The following is a 23,028-nucleotide window of genomic DNA, read 5'->3' as shown; positions in this document are numbered from 1 at the left end:
TCCTACATAATTTTAGTTGAGACAAACTGAGCTCAAGGTCTATAGGCCCTAAGAATAAAAACTGAAAGACCTTAGAATCTGTTTATTTTCTGTGGGAAAGGGGGCAGGTGGGGTGAGCGGTGCAGAAGCAGGTTTTGACTCTTGTTCCATAAACATCTGCCGTGTGTGCAATGAAAAGCTTAAAGAAAAAAGCTGTTTGTGGAAGACACAGAAACAAAATCCCCCATTTTTCAAAAAAGTGTTTTAAAAGATGTAGGCCAATACCTTCCTACTCAAGAGTATTCTCAGGATTGAGAAAATTGAGGAAGTACATTAATATCTAAGGAGATATTTACTATGCTAGGTTCTTTGCCATCTTCTCATTTAAACCTTACAATACTCCTGCAATATGTCTCCCTTCTTTTTGCCAATAAAGAAACTGTTTTCAGGAAATGATCAAACTGAGTAGAAAAATGGGTAGAGCTATGGACAAAAAACTAATTTTACAAAGTACAAATGCCTAATAAACAAATGAGAAGTTTCCTAACCTTACTAGTAATCAGAAAAATAAAAATTAAAACAACACAATAATTTGCCTTCTCATTGGGAAAATATAAAAGACTGAAAAACAGGCAGTGTAGCAAGTATTCATTCAACAAGCATTTATTTCATTGCCTGCTACATGCCAATATAGGAATTAGAATATGACACCCCAAAATACGCCACTTTGATATAAGGATGATTTGGAGCTGAAAGCAATTGAGGAGCAGCATTGATATGGTTTGGCTCTGTGTCCCCACCCAAATCTCATCTCGAATTGTAATCCTCATGTGTTGAGGGAGAGGCCTGGTGGGAGGTGATTGGATCATGGGGGTTTTTTCCCCCATACTGTTCTTGTGATAGTGAGTGAGTTCTCACAAGATCTAATGGTTTTATAAGTGGAGGTTTCCCCTGCTCTCTTTTCTGCTGCCTTGTGAAAAAGGTACTTGAAGTTTCTTGAGGCCTCCCCAGCCATGCTAAACTGTAAGTCAATTAAATCTTTCCTTTATTAACTACCCAGTCTCAGATATTTCTTAATAGCAGTGTGAAAATGGACTAACATGAGCACACACAGGAAGAACTTTCTGGCCTCCTCCTTTCTGCCTAACAGTGGTGTATAAATTTTCCTTTGTAAAGGCAACACAGATTTTCATTTATAAAGGTGTTTTTCTCTCCAGTCCCGAGAGTAGGATAATTATTCTTATCTGCCTAACGAAACTTACTAAACAAGCCTTATCTACCCTAGATTTACCAGTCTCTGTTCCACAGTTTACTGCCCCTAGCAGCCCTCATTTCTTTTGCCTAGTCACTTCTCCATAATATATCACACTTTGTTAAAATGGTAGATATGCCTCCAAGTCTAACTTCTTCTTTGAGTTTTCACTTTCTTTCTGTGAGACCCTATGCACATAAAAAAATTTAGCATCAATAAAGATACATACGCCTTTGTTTCCTGTTAATCTGTCTTTTGTCAATTTAATATGCAAGCCTCAACCACATAACCTCAGCCATTACTACAGGTGCTGATGAAATAAGACTGATTAACATTCTGCTTTCTTGATAACCTGGAATAAAACAAAAAAATACCTAAATATCCATCTAAAGAAAAAATGGTTAAATGATGATACATCTACACTATGGAATATTAGAAGACATGTACAACTGGAATATGATAAAATATTTATACATTGATGCAGGTTGGGGAAGCCGCAATACTATTAGTTGATATAAATCAAGATGTGAAACGGCAAGTAAGGTATTATCTGATTTACGTAAAAATAAAACAATTTTAAAAGCTATTATACAACCTACATCATCCTGGCCAGTTTATACCCTCATTTTGAAAAGATCCTCACATAGGATCATATTCCAAGAAACAACTCTCCTGCAGCCAAAGATAACTGAAAGCAATGTGCATCCTAATTGCACTTCCTCAGAACATTGCCAAAAGGGGAAGTACATTCAACTCTTAAAAATGCTCTTTTTCTTTCTCTTTCAGTCTCAGTTATCTCAGAGCAGCTGTTCTCCACAAAAAACTTTCATATTCCTCCCTCCTTATTCCCTAAAAATTTCTCCTACATCCAATAGGATTGAATTCTTGTCTTTTCTGTTTCTCCTCTAGCCTTCTTAATTATTTTTCTCCCTAGCATTTCTTTTTATTTCAATATGAATTCCCTGGCTTCCTGAGATCACTCCTTGTCTTTCCCCAACTCATTACCCCAATAAGCATATTAAAGACTCAGGATTTAGTGACTAATTGTTTAAGGATGGGGGATCATGACTGATGACTGGAGAGGGGGAAAATGTGTTTGTTATACTGTCAACTGAGAAAAGCAGAATAAAAATATTATATACACACAATTTGAGTATAACTGTGGAAAGCATATAACCTAAAACCTTTTACGGGATAAAAAATAAAACTCTGAAAGGAAATGCACTAAAATGTTAACACAGATTATTTTTAAAATTTTTTATGGGCAATTCCCCCTCTATAATTACTTCTTGATATTTTCTTAAATATTTACCATAAGCATGTATTTTATTTTTATTTTTTATTTTTATTTTTATTTATTTTTTTTTGAGACAGAGTCTCACTCTGTTGCCTAGGCTGGAGTAGTATTGTGATCATAGCTCACTGCAGCCTCAATCTCCCAGGCTCCCAATCCTCCTACCTTAGCCTTCTGAGTAGCTGGGAATACAGGCACGCACTACCACACCTGGCTATTTTTTTTTACTTTTTATTAATAATTTTTGGCAGAGACAGGGTCTTGCTAGTTCCCCAGGTAAGCATGTGTTTTACAATAAATAGATTGAAATATTGGTATATCTTAAGTAATTTGATAATTGTGTATCTCTCAGCTGGAATCTACATTTTTCACTCATTTCTAGATCCACAGACATCTGAGTTTATTTGCCTGAAATAACAAGGAGTCTTCAGTGAGATAACTCAATATAACAGGTAACAGAAGGGGAAGTCAGGAAGACTAGGTTTGTCCAATTACTTTTATGATATCTAAAGAAAAATAAATCTGAATATAACATAATATCTTTCACTTGTTGTGTCCACTAGCTCCCAACTGCATGCTTAGGTCCTGAAATTGGCAGTGAGACTTAGAAGAAACCCTAAATACACTGTTTACGTTAAAACATTTGTTAGCCCCCATAGTGGAAGTAGTAAAGCAGTAAGAGAAACTGTGACCCAAAGGGACAAGAGAAGCCTTTGCTTCTGTGTGGACCACAACTTGGTTTAAGTGTCTTAAGGGCTGCAGAAAACCCAGGTCCATTTTGATGCCTTGCAAGCTACAGAATGTCAGAGATAGAGCTGTGTGGAAGAAGGCAGCTAGCAACATTAGCCAGGTACTTCCACCTAGTTTGTTAGGTAAGCTATGTCTCAACAGTAGATATCAACCAAAAGGTTCACAGTAGGAGAGACAAAGTGATGGAGCACATCTGAGATAGTCACTGGGAATGGCCAGGAATATTTGGGGAACAGAAGGTTCTTTCAAGACCCTTAGAGGATGCTGTTGCAATTGCATGAAAGGTAAGCCTAAAAGCATGACTTACATGCCACACAGGAAAACTATTTCTTACCTCTCCTCGGAAGGTGTCAGCTCTATTCTTATTGAACATTCAGCTTCTGCTTCAAAATCATTCGGCCAGCTCCTCTTCTCCTCCTTATCCAGCTCATGTTTTTGGTTACTGCAGGGATGTTAATTGGGGGCGGGGGGAAAGGATGTAGAGTGTAAATATAGTCTTATAGTTAACCTTTTATGGTGCTCGTATTTGGGGAATGGACAGGGTAAGAATCATACCACTTTTGGCTAGTCAATATTTGGTTTACTACATTCAATTGTTTGAGAGATAATCTGATACATATTTACATTTACATTGTTTGGCAGCAGGGTTCTACAAATTAATATCCTTAAAAATGTTTTATTGAGCCTTTTGACTATAAATGAAAAATAAAATTCTAAGCCCCCAAACTAACTGAATGGACCCCTCTTTTCAGCCAAGGGCATTCCAAAGTTAACTGAAAACACCAGTTCAGGCCATGATGGAAGTGGGTGGTTGGGTATGCATACCCTCTGCCCTTTGAAATTCCCACACAACTGACCAGCATTAATATTAAAGCACAGACCTTTAGACTGACAAGACAGATTTTTGTAGCAGTAAGATACCAACAAGACAGATACCAGGCCCTGAAAAAAAATGAAGCAGTTTATCCCCAAATATATTTCTTTGACATGTTTTGAAATGGCCCTGCAAACTTTCTCTTGTGGAAAAAATCTACATTCTGTAGAGAATCCCCTTCCCTTTCCAAGTCTTTTTCCTGATCCAGAAGAGAATTAACTAAGAATCTGGCATCTTTTTAAGTCTGATAAGAAACATTTAAAGTCTATTCTCTCTGAAGCCTGCTACCTGGAGGCTCCATCAGTAAACTAATACCCTTGGTCTCCACAACCCCTTATCTTAACCCAGATATTCCTTTCTGCTGATTCCAGGTCTTTAGATAAACTCAGAAAATCTTTGAATCCACCTATGACCTGGAACTCCCCCCTCCCACCCCCCTTTCAAGCTGTCGGGCCTTTCCAGACTGAACCAATGTACATTTTACAAGTATTGATTCATGTCTTCTGTCTCCCTAAAACATAAAACCAAACTGTAGCCCAACCATCCTGGGCACATGTTCTCAGGACCTCCTGAGGCTGTATCCCGGGCACGTCCTTAACCTTGGCAAAACAAACTTCTAAATTGATTGAGACTTATCTCAGATACTTTTCGGTTTACGTGACATATTGATATGACATTATAAATTATTTTTAATATTCTAATCCTTCATTTATATAGACAATCAAGAATTATGTCATTTGGATGATTAAGTTTATACTTTGTAATGATCTTATATGTAAAGAATGCAGAGGACATAGATACTTGTTCTGATTGTATACCTAATGGGCTTGGAATTCCATTTACCTGAATTCTATTATTTTCAAAATTATTAATTTCAAAATTTCTATGTCAGGAACTGCTTAGCTGTTTACAGATTGTAAGTTTATGAGTGCAAATGGCCTCCTGATTTTTATAGAACAAAAATACTAGCTCTTCTTTGGCAGGCAAAACACTTTCACTGATATGATCTCCTTATCTCACTTTAAATAAATAACAAAAATTGGCTTTTTCTGAATGTTTTGTCTATGCATCATTTTTAACATTTTAATTGATTTGAAATGATCTTGGCCTTGTAAAGTATGCTTACTAAATGGCTCGGTTTTTCTTTTTCTTTTTAACCAGTGTAAGCATTTTATAGCACCCAGTTCTTTGAAAAGCAGAACCCATGCCATACCTACAAGTTGGCATACAGCCAAGAAAGTCCTTTTGTGTGTGTGTATTTGTGGTGAATCATTCGTAGCCTGTAAGATCTATCAAAATAGCTTTGTTTGAAAACCTAGTTTTCCCCATATTTTTTTTCTGATGACTCACACTTCAGTGCTTTCATGTCTAGATTCTCTTTTCTTTCTTGTTTCTCATCATGTTCATTCAGAAGATGTTCTTTCACTAGTTCCAAAATTTGTATTTCTATATTCTGTCAGTTTTCATCTTGAAACATACACACAGCAATATGCTCTGAATCATAAAATTCTGCATTAAATCCCGACACTTAAAAAAAACACATATTCTCAATATAGGTTTACCTGCTCCTGTTGCCATTTTTATTTAGTACAAATTTATTAACATTTAAAAATCATTGGCACTTATGAAACTTGAAACTTTATTTTACTGTTAGGAAGATTCTGGCTGCAAGAAATACAAAAACCAATACTAAGTGGTTTAAATCATAAGAACACTTAACGCTTCATGGATGAATATGAAAATATGGTGGTTCAGGATTAGTTGAATTAGTTCAATAATGGCCTCAAAGACTCAGAATCTTCCCATCTTTCTCTTTTGCCATTCTTTTAAATCGATTTTATTAAGGCATAATTTATACATAATTCAATTTTAAGTGTATAACTAGAGGAATTTTGACAAATGTATAATAATGTATCTATTACCACAGTAAAGAAATTTAACATTTGCAACGTTTCAGCTCCTTGCAGTCAATCCCAGCTCTTCAATTTCGAATTATTATATTGTATATACTCCTTTGTGTCTTCTTTTACATAGCATCGTGTTTTTGGTATTCATCCAGCTTGTTGACTATACTGGTGCTTTGCTCCTTTTTATTGCTGAGTGATAGTTCACTGTATAGTAGATATATTATAATTTGCTTATTCATTCACCAGTTGATGGAAATTTATTTCCAGTTTTGGCTATTACATATGAAGCTGCTCTAAAGATTCCCCTACAAGTCTTTGTGTGGATACAGGTTTAGATTTATCTTGCATAAATATGCGAATGCTGGGTTGTATGTTAATTATATGTTTGACACTATAAGAACCTGCCAAACTGTTTTCCAGAGTGGCTGTACCATCAACAGCAATATAAGAGAGTTCCAAGTTGTTCCAAATCCTTGGTAACTTATTAGTATTTTTTGAAAAGCAAAAGTTTTTCATTTTGATGAAGTTAAATTGTCAATTTCTTCTTTTAGGTTTCCAGCTTTTTTTTTTATACTTTATAAGTGCACATATTTAAAGATTATATAGAGTTTCTGCTAGATTTTCTCTAAAAAGTTTTAGATTTAGATCTTGTATTTAGATTTCGCTGTATGATCAGTTTCAAGTAAATTTTTACATGGGGTGTGAATTAAGGGTTGAGGTTTCTTTCTTTCTTCTTTTTTTTGTATATATGGATGTCTAGCTGTTCTAACATTTGTTGAATACTCTGCCATTCCTGGGGCTTTAGATTAGTACTTTTTCCCATCTTCGTGGTCACATGATGACTGCAGCCATTTTAACCATCACATCAGAGACTATCTCTTCCAAGAATGTGTCCAGGAAACTTCTTTTCACCTCGTTACCTAGACTCAGCACATGCTTATTTTGTACTGTCTAAACCAATCATGGGAATTGGAATGGGGCCAGCATGATTCATTTATTCATTGAAGAAGGAAATGGTTGTCCATATCCTTTCTAGGGGTTGGGGATACAGTAGTGACGAAAACAGGCAAAAATGTTGTCTGACCTCATGAAACATACAATTTACTGAAAAAGATTATTTGTCTTTTATCAAAATAAATAATAAACTGTATAATATATTGCTGTATAGCAGTAGGTACTGGGGAAAATCCAGGGAAAGAGGCTATGAAATACTGTGGGTGAGCTGAAATTTCAGATAGGATGTTTAGAAAAGGTCTCACTGAACTGACTTTTAAATAAAGACCTGAAGGAAGTGATGGAGTAGGCCATACAGATACCAGGTTGGAGAATGGTCCAGGTCGCAGGAAATGTGAAAAGTTCTTGAGAACAGCAGGCCACTGTGGTTGAAGAGAGTAATAGGAGATTGGGGAGTGGGAGTGCATAATAGGTAGATCACTGTTGTTTTCAACGACTGGCAATTTTGGCAAAATTTCATCATGTTGGGGGACATTTTGGTTGTTAACTTGTGTGGGAGGGAGTGCTGAGGAGACCAGGGATACTGCTAAATATCCTACAATGCACAGGACAGCCTACCTCTCAATCCTCCTCCTCCTCCTCCTATACCCCCAACAAAGAATTATCCAGGCTGACTGTCAATAGTGCCCAGGTTGAGAAATGCTGTTTAAAGTCATAGCGAAGACTGGCTAATTGCGAGTAAATTGGAAACACTGAATTGTTTTAAGTTCAGTAATTATTTAAGCTTTAAGGATCATGTGGCTGTTTGTTGTGAACAGACTAAAGGGATAAGAGGATATAAAACATTTAGGAGGGTAATACAATTACCCAGAGAAAAAATATGGTTTCGGCCAGAATGCAGGTAAGGGTGCTAAGTGATAGATGCTGGATGTATTTTGAAGGTTGAGCCAACAGGATTTACTAACACTGGATACATGCCTGTAGGGAGAGGAACCACCTACAAGTAAGTAATCTGCTGTGGCTGCTACTGGAATTGTGTCTTCTTAAAAGGGAGCCGGGTAAGTGGTGGAAAGCTGAACAAATTTGGAAAGGAGGAAAGAGTACCCAATACGGATATTAGGATCAGTAACCAATTGCATCTGTTACATAAATATCTTACGAAAATAAGAAAGGACACTGTTGGACCAGTGAATGACTAAGGGCACAATTATTCTATGGACTAAGTTTATTTAAAAATACTTTTTTGTTTGTTTTTAGAAACGTCTTCTCATGCCATCTTTCATTTTGGTGACAGTCTGAAAGATGTAGGGAGTCCCAATTCCTTATTCTATCAAAGTCATTAAAGGGCTCTAATTTTCCTTTCAGTATTTGCATCCCAACCAATTATTGGTGGTTCCTATGTAAAATGCTGACGTATTAATAATCTTTTTCTAAGCATTTGTTTGGTTTAGTCTAAAATATAAGCTTACTATGAGTCTTTTTTTTCTTTCCTTCGAGACTGAGTTTCGCTCTTGTTGCCCATGCTGGGGTGCAGTGGCGCGCTCTCTGCTCACTGCAATCGCCGCTTCCTGGGTTCAAGCGCTTCTCCTGCCTCAGCCTCCCGAGTAGCTCGGATTACAGGCGTCCGCCACCACGTCTGGCTAATTTTTTGTATTTTTAGTACAGATGGGGTTTCACCATGTTGGCCAGGCTGGTCTCAAACTCCTGACCTCAGATGATCCACCCACCTCGGCCTCCCAAAGTGCTGGGAGTACAGGCGTGAGCCACCGCGCCTGGCCACTATGAGTCTTTATGTATTAGAAAACTGCTTAATAAAGTCCTCACCTTATTGCCATAATCTGATAACCAATAACCTTATAATCTAACAACTAGGGTTATTTCCATTTCACAGACAAAAAAACCTGAGGTTTGTTAATTACGGTGTTAAATTATCCAACGATTAATGGCAGAAACAGGTCCTGAACCAATATGCCTTTGAGAATTTAAACGCGGTGAGTTACACACAGGCCCTCCTAATTGGAGTCTTCGCTAGTACCAATAGTTGCTCGGCGAGAGCTCGGTAAGGACTAGCCATTTGGAAGCTCGTAGTACTCAGGTTGTGGTACAGGAGATCTAACACTCCTACACAAATGCATGTCGTGCTTATTTCGAACCAAACTGGTCTGGCGGCGGCTCTTCGTCCAGACGCTGGCGGGCCAGGGCGGAAATAACAACACAGCTCCCATTCCCCACGTAGCCGCGCCCTTTCCTTCCCCTGGGCGTCTCCGGGGCGTGGACAGGCCGCTGAAAGGAACCGGCTGCGGCCTGTGTAAGGCTCCGCGGGCCGCTGCACTGCGAGGCCGACGCAGCTGGAGAGAAGTTAGGCAGGTCCTAGGGAGGGCCGGCTCGAGTGCTGGGCCCGCCTCCCCGCGGGACTGTAGGCCCGGGGGCTCCGCCTCGTCCCAGCGGCAAGCAGGAAGTGGTGCGCGCGGCCCGGCGGCGGGGGATCCTGAGGCCCGGTCAGTCTCTTGCTCTGGGGTCTTGGGTGGCGGGCGGCACGTCCGCTTGCAGTGCCGGAGCCGCGGCCCCGCCCGGGAAAGGGCTGCCGTCGGAGTTAGATGCCGGGTACTCCGGCCCTTCCCAGCCCCCGGCCCGTTCCAGCCCCTGGTCCTCAGCCCCGGCCCGGGCAGAGTCGCTGCTTCCGCGTTTGGTTCCTTTTTCCCCGCTGGGAGTGAGGACAAGGCGTCCCCTTCTACTCGCGTTTGCCAAAAGCGGGGTCCGACGTGTTAGCGGAAAAGTGGGTGGAGTTTCTCTTTTTGCCGGTGCAGAGAGAACTTGTGGCGGGAAGTTGGGGCGCGGGGCTGGCCGTAAGTCCCGGGCGTGCTAAGCGCGGACGGACCAGGCGGCTGGGCCGCGCTGCTTCTCGTTACCTTCCGCAGGGTCAGGGGCCGCGGCGGGGTTGGAGGTCAGCCCAGGCACATGTTAACCCCTGGGTACCAGTTTGCCCGGAAACTCGTGTTGAGGACTCATCTTAGCCCTGAGAAGGTACCCAGAAGCCGAAGGGACACCCCTGACAGGGACTGGCCCTGAGAGGAGGCTGTCGTTTCCCTTGGCAGATGAACTCGGGACTCGCCCCCAGGATGTGCATTTCGTAGTCAGTCTCCCTTACCGCCTCAAGCCCTGAAGCCGCTGCCTTGCCCCAAAGTGTATTTATCCTTTTTATAATTATTTAGAATTTATTCCTTAATCAGTAGTTTACACTTCGTAGACTTTAAGTTTTAAATCAGTGAATCTGTAATAGGCACCAGCCTATATGATGTACTGGTTAAGGGAAACCTCCACAAAAACTTTTCCTGCTTTATGACACAATCAATGTTCTAGGCATAGTTCACCATCCAAATTCCCAGCTTCCCTTGTGTGCCTATCAGGAGGAGGAAGGTGAGTATTGTTAAAGATACACGCAGCGACTTTACCTGGGACGATGCTGCTAAGTAAAAAAGCAGTTAAGTGAAGGAGGAAAAACCTGATAGAGGAAAAACCTGTTAAAGGCAAAACAGATACTTTCTCTTATGGAAGATAGGAAGATTATATTAAGAAAGCTTTACACTTACTATATATGTTTTTAATTAACTTTCATGTCAGAAACTCTTAATAGTTTTAAATACTTAGAGGATCATGGTTACCTTCACATTTAAATTATTTTCAGGCATATATGCTGGCATATATATTTTCCCCTAAGAAATTTGCTCTTTTAACTCAGAATTTCCCATTGAGAAATTTGCTAACCTATGTACAATTATGATTAGTTGATTAAAGTTGCATGGCTGTGCTATGGAGATTATGCTTTTGTTGGTGGCACAGTTGTAATCGCTAAGGCAGGACTATTTTCACTGTGGTGAGCTGAGAAAGAGAGGGTAGGAAGACAAAATGCTGAAAATGTTTTGGCAGCCCGGGAACTGATGGCCTAGTATTCTGCTAAGTTACATATCCATGAAAATCCCTGGCTTATTTAACAAATGTTTACTGAGTACCTACTCGGTGTCATGTGCTTTACTTGGTGGTGAGATGTCCATTGCCATTGTCTGTGTCTTCCCAATCCAATTCTGTGTTCTTTCCTAGTGACTGAAGACCTTCTCACTTTTAACATTTTACATTCTCAATGAAAGTAATATTTCCATGTACATCAAATGTATTTTCTTTTTTCATTGGAAATTGTTAATTTCGTGTTTCTTAAGGTGTATCCTGTACTGTTAATATGTGCTATAGACCCCCGAAATGAATTTTGGATGAAATTTGATTAGTTTGCTTCTGTTTTTTAAAAATATCCGTACCTCTTAGATCTCAGTATTGTAATGTATGTGAATTTCTAATTTGAATATAATGTGTGGGCTTTTCCAAACTGAATTAACTTTAGAATCCTAATTTCTGGGAACCTGGGAAAGTTCCCCATTGAAGACATTTTGGGAAATGTATTTTAAGAGTTTTGTTTGTTTGTTTTTATTTTTACCCATTTATCTCACCCCTTCTGCCAACAGAAGTGATGCCACCAAAAAGAAATGAAAAATACAAACTTCCTATTCCACTTCCAGAAGGCAAGGTTCTGGATGATATGGAAGGCAATCAGTGGGTACTGGGCAAGAAGATTGGCTCTGGAGGATTTGGATTGATATATTTAGGTAAAGTAAAACCTTAAATTACCAATTATTCTTATATCTGTGACTAACTGTGATTACTTAGTGGTATTTTAAGAATGGAAATATGGAATTCGTATGTGTACTTTATTAAAATTCATGATTGTACTTGATTAAGTAATAATAGATTACAGTGTCTAGGTTCAAGACATCACTGACCCACTCCTTGTTGTCCATGTTTTTCTGAGTAAATCTTAGAAGTCTTTTTAGAGCATAATTATACAATCTGCCAGACAAAATGCTAACTTTCTTTTTTTTGAGAGCTTGTTTTCTTAGAAACATGCTTTTTTTCAGATGAGAAACCACAACTGTATAGATAAAAACACCTTCTCTTTGTGAATCTTAATCATTAATATTTAGGCAATACAAGAGTCTAGTCATTTCTTAACTGGGCTCTACTGGAGAATTCATAGATAAAACTTAAGGCATCTATTCTGTGAAATGAATTAACTTCTCTCTCGTGCATCTAGAGTGGTCCTAGGGATGTGCCATTCTTGGGATAATTGAAAAAATAAACACTCAAAATTATTTTCTCTGATCTGTGGTACAGGTAAGGGACCATGGGCTGGGTAGGCCTTTACATTGCATTTAAGCATTTAAAAATTACACTGAACTTTAATGGATCATTGAGTTGGAATGAAGAGGGGATATCCATCAAAAGATTGATGAATAAAATAAGGAAAATAGTAGTGATTTTTAAAAATATACCCTCAAGGATAAATTCTCCTAAATGTACTGACTTGAAATTGAGATCACATCTATTTCTATAGGAGTTTCAGGAGTTGATAAAATACCTCCATTGAGGGAATCTTGGGTTCTCATCACATATTTCCAAAAAAACATGCTTCATGAATCCTGAAACATAAAGATCCTTTTCTGATAAAATTAAGATTGTAGTTTTGAATGAGTGAATGAAATTTGGTCAATAAATATCTGCTTATTAAATACTTAAGTGTCTAATCTAGTTGGAAAGACAAGATCAGCACAAAAAATTGTATGGGTCAAGTAAAGGACCCATTTAAAGGGTTTAAACTTGCTTGAAATTGCTTGAAAAAATACTATGGTTATTAAGTGCTAGATTGAGTGACATAGTCAACACTGTTCAATAGAAATGTAATACAAGTTACATATGTAGTTTAAAATTTTCTAGGAGCCACATTAAAATACGTTAAAAGAAACAGGTGAAATTATTTTAATAATATTTAATCCGGTATATCAAAAATATTATTTCAATGTGCTCTCAAAGAAATGAAATATTTTACTTTTTTAAATGAAAGTCTTCAAAATCCAAGGTGTATCTAGTCTCAAGAGCCCAATTAGCCCACGTGGCTCATATGCTCAGTAACTACATGTGGCTGCTGTATAGAATAGTGCAAATAAAGACTATATGAGGATAAGTATTGTTTGAAACTTGAACTTAGTGAATTCTCTTTTATAGCAAAGAGTTAAGATCGCTAGTATACTGTCTTGACTCAGGGTTGAGGTATAGTGTTGAATAAATTATTTCTGATGTGGCTGAGCTATAGCCTTGGATTCCATAGCTTTTCACTTTTGGTTTTCTGATGTTTGTATTATTTGAGTAATTTCAAAGAACTAGAGAAAAGTATTGATGTGTTGATCTTATCTCTTTGATTTTCTTGAAATGTAAATATTTCATGTATTTAAATTCAAGTGAATGTTTAAGATTAAATAGTGTATGTCTGTATACCTGTATGTATCTATGTGTACACATAGTCACTCTTGTTACTGTTATGATAAAGGAATATACTTGCATAGGCATGTGACTTACTTGTCCCTATTCAAATGCAGAAAAATATTTACTTCTTTCAGTCTAGTACAGTGTCACATATTTTTACTTTTTTTTTTTTGAGACAGAATCTCTCTCTGTCGCCCAGGCTGGAGTGCAGTGGCTCAGTCTCAGCCCACTGCAACCTCCACTTCCTAGGTTCAAGCAGTTCTCATGCCTCAACCTCCCAAGTAGCTGGGAGTACAGGCATCTGCCACCCTGCCTGGTTAATTTTTGTATTTTTAGTAGAAACGGGGTTTTGCCATATTGGCCAGGATGGTCTCGAACTCCTGACCTCAGGTGATCTGCCCACCTTGGCCTCCCAAAGTGCTGGGATTACAGACGTGAGCCACTGTGCCCAGCCTACTTATTTTTTTTATTACCAAAATAATACTATTTGTTTTAAAATATATTTTCAGGGTTCAGTATGTAATGGAACATTCTCTAGTATCTGAACTTTAGAACCTGGACCCTACCTAGGAAGATTATCAAGTGCACACCATTGAGGAAGGACTTTAAGGAAATATTTAGCTATTTTCAGAAAAAAGGCTCCACTACTTCAGAATTTATGATAAAGATGTGTGTTCCAAATTTTGTAACTGTTCCATTAAAAGTGATGCTAATGAATCATAGAATCAGTTTAACTTCACTAAACTTAGTTTTTACTATTTTCAAAGCTATACAAACAAATCAATATGAAATTACATCATGTTTTTGCATTTTACCATGGTTCTCATCACTTCCTCTACATAAATGAAGAGAAGCAGCAGTAAAATTCAAATTTTCCTGAATACTTTTGTGTCCAGTGACATTCATTTCAATTCTTTCCAGATACCCTCTTTCAGCAGACACTTGATCAGCATTTACTGCCTAAGGCTGAGAAGAAACTAGCCGCTCTGTCTAGCTCATTGTACATGTACAACTGTCCTCTAGCTTTGAGATCAGTAGCCAGGGCCTTTCGGTAATCAGCAGCTTACAGTTAAGGGGAAGGGGCAGAGAAGTTTGGTATTTACTCTCGACTTGGAGAAATATAATGTGCCTCTAGCATTAATAGAAATAGCTATAAGAGTGAAAAGTCTGAATACAAGAACAAAGTCAAAGTTCTTTCTTTGAATATGAAAAGAGAAGGGGAGGAAAAAGGAAGAAAGGAAACTGGTTTAGGGGATGGGAAACATTGCTGTCATTTTAGTATCAAATGAGTGAAAAAGTTTTTTAAACTTCAGGAAGGAGAGAAAACTGAGGGTTAGAATTTAACTATAATGCTGGGTATAACACAGAACCAAGTAAATTACGGGAGAATTGCATAAATAATAGCGGAGGTTTTGGCATTAGGCATATCTGACCTGAATCCTGACCTGATGAAGCCACTTATTCATCTAGTTACTTAATCCTTTGGGTTCTTTGTTTCTATTCTGCATAATTGTGATAATAATTGTGAGGAGAATTAAATGAGATTTTTTTTAAGGAACTTGGTAAGCATTTAATAAATGTAATTTATTTATTTATTTCCATAGACTTTCCCATTCTTAATACTGGTGCCATAGTGGGGCCAGACACAGTGGCTCATGCCGGTAATCCTAGCACTTTGGAAAGCCCAGGCAGGTGGATTGCCTGAGCTTCAGCCTAGGCAACTTGGCGAAACCCATCTCTACTAAAATACAAAAAATTAGCTGGTTGTGGTAATGTGTGCCTGTAGTCTTAGTACTCAGGAAGCTGTGGCATGAGAATTGCTTGAACCTGGGAGGAGGAGGTTGCAGTGAGCCAAGATTGCACCACTGCATTCTAGCTTAGGTGACAGAGTGAGACTGTCTCAAAAAAAAGAAAAAAAATGCTGCCATAGTGGATTAAGATGATGACAAAGAACTCCATTGGAAGGGTGGATTTTCTATTTATTCTACTATGAATTTTGGTGGGTTTAACTACTAATGTGGTAAAACTGAGAACATAGAGAATGTCAGCATAAGACTTTATGACATTTTACTAACTGATAAAAGCTCCCCCTAAAATTTGCTATAGTAGTGAAAAGTTCTCATATAAGCTGTATTTAATCTGCCTCAGATATTAAAGCTATTGGTTTCAGAAATTATTCAAAATTGAGAATAACAGAATGACAGGATAAACTTTAGCCACATTCTTTTGAAGGCTGATTATATAAGTAAAAGATATGATTTATCTGTAGCAGTTTTAGTTTTTTGAAGGTGGCACGGTGATGACCATTTAGCATCTTTGGAGTGTCAAGCACAGAATAGATGTTCAACAGTTATTTGCCTGAGAAATTGAGACTGAGATTGGAGTTCTTAACCCACACAAGCTAGTTTGCTTTGTTCTCTCCCATAATTATAGATGTCACTCTTCGATCTGCTACAGATTAGTATCCTTAGTCACCAGGAAAGTTGAGACAAGGCACCTATCATGACATCATCTAAAAGGATGTGCATGTGCTTTATTGACAGAACATCAGTAGCAATATCTTTTATAAAGATATTATCTCAAAGCTTTTATAAAGAATAACACATTATTATAACTAAAGTTAACTGTGGTGAAGCCTGAAAATCAGATCATTTATCCATGGACAGATGTTTAAATTTCATCAAAGTGACTGCCAGACATTTTTGGATCATGCTGTCAGATTAGCCTAATTTTGTACTTTAGAAACATAGAAGGAATCTTTTGTTGACGGATAGGTTTTTAGAAATTAGCAAAGTTTAGATCATTTATTTTACTGATAAGGAAACGTTTATATTTAAAACAAGTAAATATAAACCACATACATAGAATGTTTTTACTTCATAAAATAATTTTTTATTTTCTTTATAAATAGTGAGCTGTAATAGATTGATTTTAAGGTATGCAGAATAAAGTTTAGAAGAGCCCAGTGATAATGCTAGCAACAAAGTAGTGTGTTGGAATACATATTGCTTCATTACATATTATGTTATTAAATGTTATTTTGGTAGTGTTTTATAGAGAGCTTTGAGATAAATAGCCTTATCTGACACAATGCAACGTTGTGGTGCCACTGCAATTGTTATTAGGCAATTTTGCAAATGATAATGTGGGAGTGAAGAGAAGAATTGAATAAATGTGAAAATGAGAATAATTTGTACTAGAAACTATAGTGTTTATGATAAATTAGTTTCCAGAAGGTGTAAATAATAGGTAATATAAACTCAAAACGAGGAAGGGATCACTTGGAGTTTTGTAAATTTAATACCTTTGTTGGACTTACAGACAAGAAATAAAAGTCTCTATAAGATGTATTTTAATTTTGTTTATATTTAAATTTTGAGTTTTTAAAGAGATAGCAGTACCCAGTTATCTATCAATTAAGAAATCTAGGTGTTTAAGAAAGTTTGGGTTCCTTCCATTAAGAGGGAGACTTATAAGACTTGGCTTTTGCTTGGCTTTTTCATTTTTTTAAATATCCATTTTTTAAGCATATTTTATATTACGGTTCTTCATTTTCAACATTTTACTGTCAAATTCTTTTGCCTTAAGGGAAGATTTATAAAATACTCTATTCTTCAGTGCATTTATGTGTTATGTCTCTTCCACTGGACCTGTTAATATCTTGTAACTGTTTACAGTGGTGAAGGTTTTTTTTTTTAATTTGAAACCTATTGCTGTGGGGAAATTTCTTCTTCCTGAAATGAGTTCACCTCTATTGCCACACAATAAAAGAATTCTCAGCTTTTGAGAGCTCTGGCTTCCTTATGAAATATGGATAGACTTCTGCTTCTGAAGTGTTTTAGGTTTTTTTTTTCTTTAGATAAGGAAGAAGAGGAATAAATAGTATGAGGTGTGTTTCTTCTTTTAAGACACAGGAATGTCTATATCAGATAAATGAGAAGAAAATTAAGAAACTTTAAAGCTCTAAATGAGAGAACTCATTAGAAATTAGCTACTTGGATGATGAAAATTTGTTCATCATCTACACTTAAAGGCACTTATGGTTTTATACTGCTTAGATACTTGATTTTGCAATTAGTATTTCTTTAGAATGTTTGTCCCTGATAGCTCCATCACATGGACTGAGTTATTCTTGAACACTCTATTGTATTCTCCGCGAAAAAATATTTTAGGAGAAAAGATAGAAAACTCAGCATTTATTTCAAGATAATTGTTGAGGACTTCCCTTGTTTCTTTTAAAAGCATAGCCTTTTGTTAGCCAGGTGGATTTATCTTTTCTTTAACATCTTTGATCAAGTAATACTTGAGGGAAATATTCTGTAGAAAGACATCCATTGAAGGCCAGAAACATCTACAGATGCAATGTGATCCCAAGCAATGAAGCATGTGGCCCTTCATTGGCATTATATGATAACAGGAGGATCTTCTGGCAGAAGAACTGACTTTTGCTGCGTTCTGCATGCTGCCCCTCCAAACCCATCTTTGATTGGCACCTATGCCCTATTGAAACTGGCATCACACCTTCTGAATGGGCACAGTGCCAGGCTAGCAGATGGGTATGGGCAAAAGCATGCCAGAAACCCAGTATGTGAATCAAGTTTAAGTATCAGGGGCCCAAATTCCCATCCAGGGATATAAAAACTACAGTCTGTTGAGAGCTTTTTGTGCTTAAGGTTAAAGGACATGCCATTTCTACTCCAGCTTAGAAGTTGATTAATTTTGAAAGTCAAACAGCAGCTCCTGTGGCTGTGTCAGGCAAAATCCTATCTTTGGTGAATGAGAATTACTACTTCATGTAGGGAAGAGAAAGTATTGTAATGAAGTTTCCAATGAGAGTTACTCTCCTGCAAGTGCCTCCAGCACTTGAGCAGCATGCATTCAGTGGAGATGAATATTTCTATTCTCCAGCAGAGCCAGGTGCAATCAAAGCCAGATCTTCAACCTGCTGCAGTAAAGAACCCTAAATTTAGAAAGGGCAGGCAAAGTTTAGAAGAACTCCTTGGTGGCAGGCAGCTCTTTTCACTATGAGCTGATGAAGCTTCACAAAATTGTATAAAGGAGATGAAGGGAAAACTCCAAATAAAAGACCTTCAGAAAATTTCATCCTGAAACAGAAAGATTTTTAACAAACCAAAGGAAAAAGTTTAGTCCTTTCTCCTCAATGCAGAAAATCTTCTGAGTTTTCTATCAATAAAAACTTAGTTAACCAAAATGTTAGAACCAACTTAATGCATAAGTAACAAAACTTTCTATTTTTACATTTATTTCATTGCATGTCTATCATGTATATAAACTTTGCTTCTTGAATAATGGATTTTGCATAAAATTGAGTTGTAAGCATCATATTTCCTTCTGATTGTCTCACACCCACTACAGAACTCCCCTCCCCCACCCCCTGAGAGAGGGCACTCTTCCTTCTGATCACTTTAATCATGTCTTTTAAATGCTCTAAAATTTACAGGAATGCCTGTAAGACCAGCTGTGGCCAAGAGAAGCTTTTCCTAATCGCCTTATAGCCGTTGCTTTTGCTTTTTCACTGTGTAAACTTTATCTATGGAACAGATTCCATGAGACCGTTGTGAATACTTCAACGTATTCAAAACATATAACTGCCACAAATTAAACTACTAAAACTAAAGCTGGTGCATTGTAACTGCCAAGTAAAACTGGCACGTCCCTCTGTCAGACTGCAGGAGAGTGTGCCATACAGTCCTCGGAAAACACAATTCATCCAGAAGCACTCTTGTCACTTGCTCTGATATTAAACCAGAGAAAGTGACATTAATTAAAGAAGTGACATGAGCCAACAAAGGCAATGAATTCTCAGCTTTGGCTCATGTGCAGACCTTAATCCAACCTGTTCTGCTTAGGTAGTGTGGCTATTTCTGAAGAGTAACTAGTGTGGCTACTCTCACCCCACCTCCTCTCATCTTCCCATTCTGCAACACATTTTTGAGGAACTAACATTTTATATCCAGGGTTGGACTGGTTAATTGGTACACTGGTAGTCATTGCAGGGCTTCCCAAAATAGTAGTGTGGTGGCATGTGATGCTTTTATGGTACTTGGTAACGGTGTGAGATGTACAACTAGAGGTAGAGGAGAGTTGGTCTAACAAAAAGGCAAGCAACAGCCAAACAGCAGAATACCTAGACTTGGTAGACTGGAAGCAAGGAGGGTCTGCTGCTAGGACTGGTTGTGGAAACAAATGGTGGCTTGGTAGGCTTTATGAAAATTCTGAAATGCTAAAGAGGCATGCTGAGGAGTGTTCATAACTTCTCTCTTTCTTTGTTCCGATGGTGTGCTTTCACACAATGCTCACCTCATTATTTCAGACGGTCACTATTTTGTATGCTGTCTTTTTAACCTGTTTCCCCCAACATGTGTGCACACAGACACTACATTATAAACCACTTACAGGCAGTCACTCACAGTGCTTAATATGGCCTTGCATGTTATAGTTCTTAAAAAATGATTTGTTAAATTAACTCTAGAACTGTTCTATTATGATTTTCCCAATAAATAGGTTGTCTGAGACGAAAAAATTCCATACTCTATCCTATATGTGACCTGTGTGTAAGACACTGTACTTTCAGATTTAGATAAATTCTTTTGTATCTTTTGGGGAGTTTGAAGGGATAAAAGTATGTGTTTATTCTCTTTTCAAGTATATTTTTAAAATACAAGAAGCTGTGTACTTAATCCATAGATTGTAGTATTTATTGTGAAGAGTCTACTCTGTTAATGCATAGTATGGAGAGGGGACTAAAAAATGGACATTGTGTTAAGACAAATCAGTTTTCTCTTTCTAATAAAACAGTTCTTCTGAGTAGTATTTAATTGAAGTACACCTAATAGCAAGTATAAACGTTCGTGGGGAAAAGCATGGTGTTTACTATAAAATGGATTGACTTACAGGTATGTAACATGCATAAGAAATCAACTTTTCAAAGAATGTAAGCACAACGTTAACAGAAAATAAATTATTGGGATTTCTTTTAATCCAAGTCTGTGAAAGGTTTGATTAAGGGTTTTGTATATAGTCAGAAGCTTTTGTTATGGTTTCTGGGCAGGGGTATTTTATGTTTGAGATCAGGAATTTTCTATCCACATAATTAGTCATGAGGTTTAATGTACACTTTTTTTTTTATATCAAGCAGACAATGTCTTCAAAGAGGCAGCAGTGCTGCAAAGGAGCAAGAAAAGAAGGCCAAAGTTGACACACAGAGAGGCAAAACAGTGTAGGAAAAATCAACACGTTTTGCAAAATCAATCATTGAAAATGTGTCAGCATTCAGGAGACTGTCTTTAATTTGCAATCCAAGTGAAATAGAGTATTTAAATATGAGAGGCAGTATTATTGAGCCCAGCATGCCTGCTACCACTTGTTTGACTAGCTCAGAATAGAACACTGAGAGGCAAGGGCTCAAAGTTAAATGAACATTTATACATTTTAAAATCAAATGAAAGATTCAGAGTATATTCATGAATTAATTTTTTTTCAAAACCCTAAATTTAATCAGCTGGAATTACTTTAAAAGTGTCATTCTATTTAACTTTTGGGAATGATGAATTTGCCTTTTAATAGGGATGCTGTATTTTATCATGAAGATGAAACAAACTGTCTTTTGTTAATTATTCCCCAGAGACACTGGCCATTTTTCTCTCTCCAGTGCTTAGTGTGGAGTAAAGGCAGCTTCCCGCAAATTTATTTCAAGCAAGAGCAATCAGAAGCTTCAACATGTGTGAAAGAGGCGCATAGAGAACATAGCTTCCATTTCAGGTATTCTGAGTGCCACCTAATGAACCTCTTGGAGATAATGTTACCAAAGCCTCACTGATGAGGCCATGAACATAGAACACAGAAAAGTAAAAAAGAATGAAAGAAGAGTCTGGTAAAGAGTAGTAGATGTGTCAAATGTGTCTGTAGTATCTGGTAAATGCTGGGACTAGTTTTTGAATTCTTTTTTTAGGAAATTATCATATTTATTATCAAGTACTAAAATCTTTCACTTAGTGTGTGCCAAGCTCTGTGTTAAGTGCATTGCATGAATTATTTCATTGAATCCTTTCAGCAGCTTAACTAAGGAAGACATTGAGGCCTAAAGAGGATACGTAAATTACCTCCTGGCCACAATTTTAAAAATGTCTCTTCTATATTTGAACTCCAGTCCCTGCCCTACTGATGTTCCTTGTCAAAGAACACTTGAATTTATTGTTAGCCAGATAAAATAGTGACAAGTGGCATGCTTATGACAAGCTCATTTCTAAAGTAACAGCAAAATATGTAATTGATAGTATTGGCAGCTAATTTAAGAAATCTGTTAGTGATGATGCTAATAATGGTGTCATTTTCATTCAGATTGACAACTCAAGGCATAGAGCACCAGTGATATGTTTTTGATATTATTAAGATCTCAAAATCTGTGAAAGAACATCTGATATTTATAGTAAACCTAATGTTAGGCACTGGAAAAATTACATTAAAAATGTACCATACCTCAAACAATATTTTTATGGAAAAAAGTGCGAATAGTCATCCAATAGTTCATGCAATCTGATGAGAAAGATTTGTTGGATTTTCATGCCTTTGCAAAACTGAATACATTTGTCTAGTTTTATACATTTTATACATTTGTTTTGAGTCAAATAAGCAACAGGAAGATCTAAATAGACCTGTTTAAATCCCTATGATATGATTTTAATAAGCACCATATAAAAATAGATACCTTTATAAATATTGAATGATTCTTGACTATATTTTTTTCATTGGATAATAATTTAAAGATATACTGCTTAGAAAAGTAGGTCTTTTAAAGAGTAAAACAAACAGAAAATACTTAAGATAAATAGGATCGTGTTAAAGAACATATCCCTTTACGGAATTTGTTTCAGATACCACTATATTTTATTTATAAGAAAAGTCTAGGTTTTGGAAAATTATTTTTAAATAACTAAAATTAGTTATTTCAAGATATTATACAGTAGTAATGATTTATTACATACTCAAGGGTGATTTCATTAAGAAGTTAGAAGATTTCATGTAGTGGTAAACCTTTGGGTGTTTATAATAGAGAAGAGATAGTTATTAGCTATTACAATGCAAGATTTTATACTAGAATACTTTTTTATTTGGTGTATATATATTTAGCAAGGGAAAGAATGAACAAACACAAGTTACTACATTAAATACATGTTCTTGAGCAGTTACAGGGATATGGGATTATTAATTTCAAATTCTGGAGAATGTAAAGAAAAGCTATTCATTATACTTAATCTTGTTTCTATTAAAAAATCATGTATTACAGTTCTATCTTACATCTCCAATGTCAAATGTATTATAATTGAGAATGGAGAATTAGTTATGTAAACCTTTTATCTTACACAGTGTAAGGAGGATAGTAGAAGTAAAAGTAGTAAAACTGACCAAAAAAAAAAAAAAAAAAAATCCCACACAAGACACTTGAAGAAAAGTGAGAAGAAAACAAAACAAACCTGTATAGCTAACAGGTAAATGTTGCTGTGTGATGAAAAGAGGAAGAAAAAATTGTATAGTTTTCCAGAATAATCAGAATGTCTACTCTAGCAGAAAGCTTTTGAGCAAGATAAATCTTCTGAAATTAACTAGTTTAATGTAGATTGACTATAATAAA

The 23,028-nt window shown here is 36.8% G+C and overlaps 1 protein-coding gene across 14 annotated transcripts in view; it reads left to right on the top strand.

Moving 5' to 3' along the window:
• VRK2 (VRK serine/threonine kinase 2) overlaps nt 1–23,028 on the top strand; it is a 261,737-nt gene that overhangs the window by 140,192 nt on the left and 98,517 nt on the right. For 3 of the 14 annotated variants that reach the window (XM_054472246.2, XM_054472300.2, XM_054472307.2), the window contains exons 1-2: nt 9,267–9,508; nt 11,525–11,665. In XM_054472246.2, coding sequence (XP_054328221.1) covers nt 11,530–11,665 — 136 coding nt within the window. In that variant the 5' untranslated portion in view covers nt 9,267–9,508; nt 11,525–11,529. Of the gene's footprint in view, nt 1–9,266; nt 10,428–11,524; nt 11,666–23,028 lie in introns of those variants that run through there. The other 11 variants (XM_063648725.1, XM_063648728.1, XM_054472267.2 and 8 more) reach the window with 11 other exon arrangements.

This window comes from Pongo pygmaeus, chromosome 12 (genome assembly GCF_028885625.2).
Source record: "Pongo pygmaeus isolate AG05252 chromosome 12, NHGRI_mPonPyg2-v2.0_pri, whole genome shotgun sequence".
Classification (NCBI taxonomy): domain Eukaryota; kingdom Metazoa; phylum Chordata; class Mammalia; order Primates; family Hominidae; genus Pongo; species Pongo pygmaeus.
This window is presented reverse-complemented; position numbering and strand designations above follow the sequence as displayed.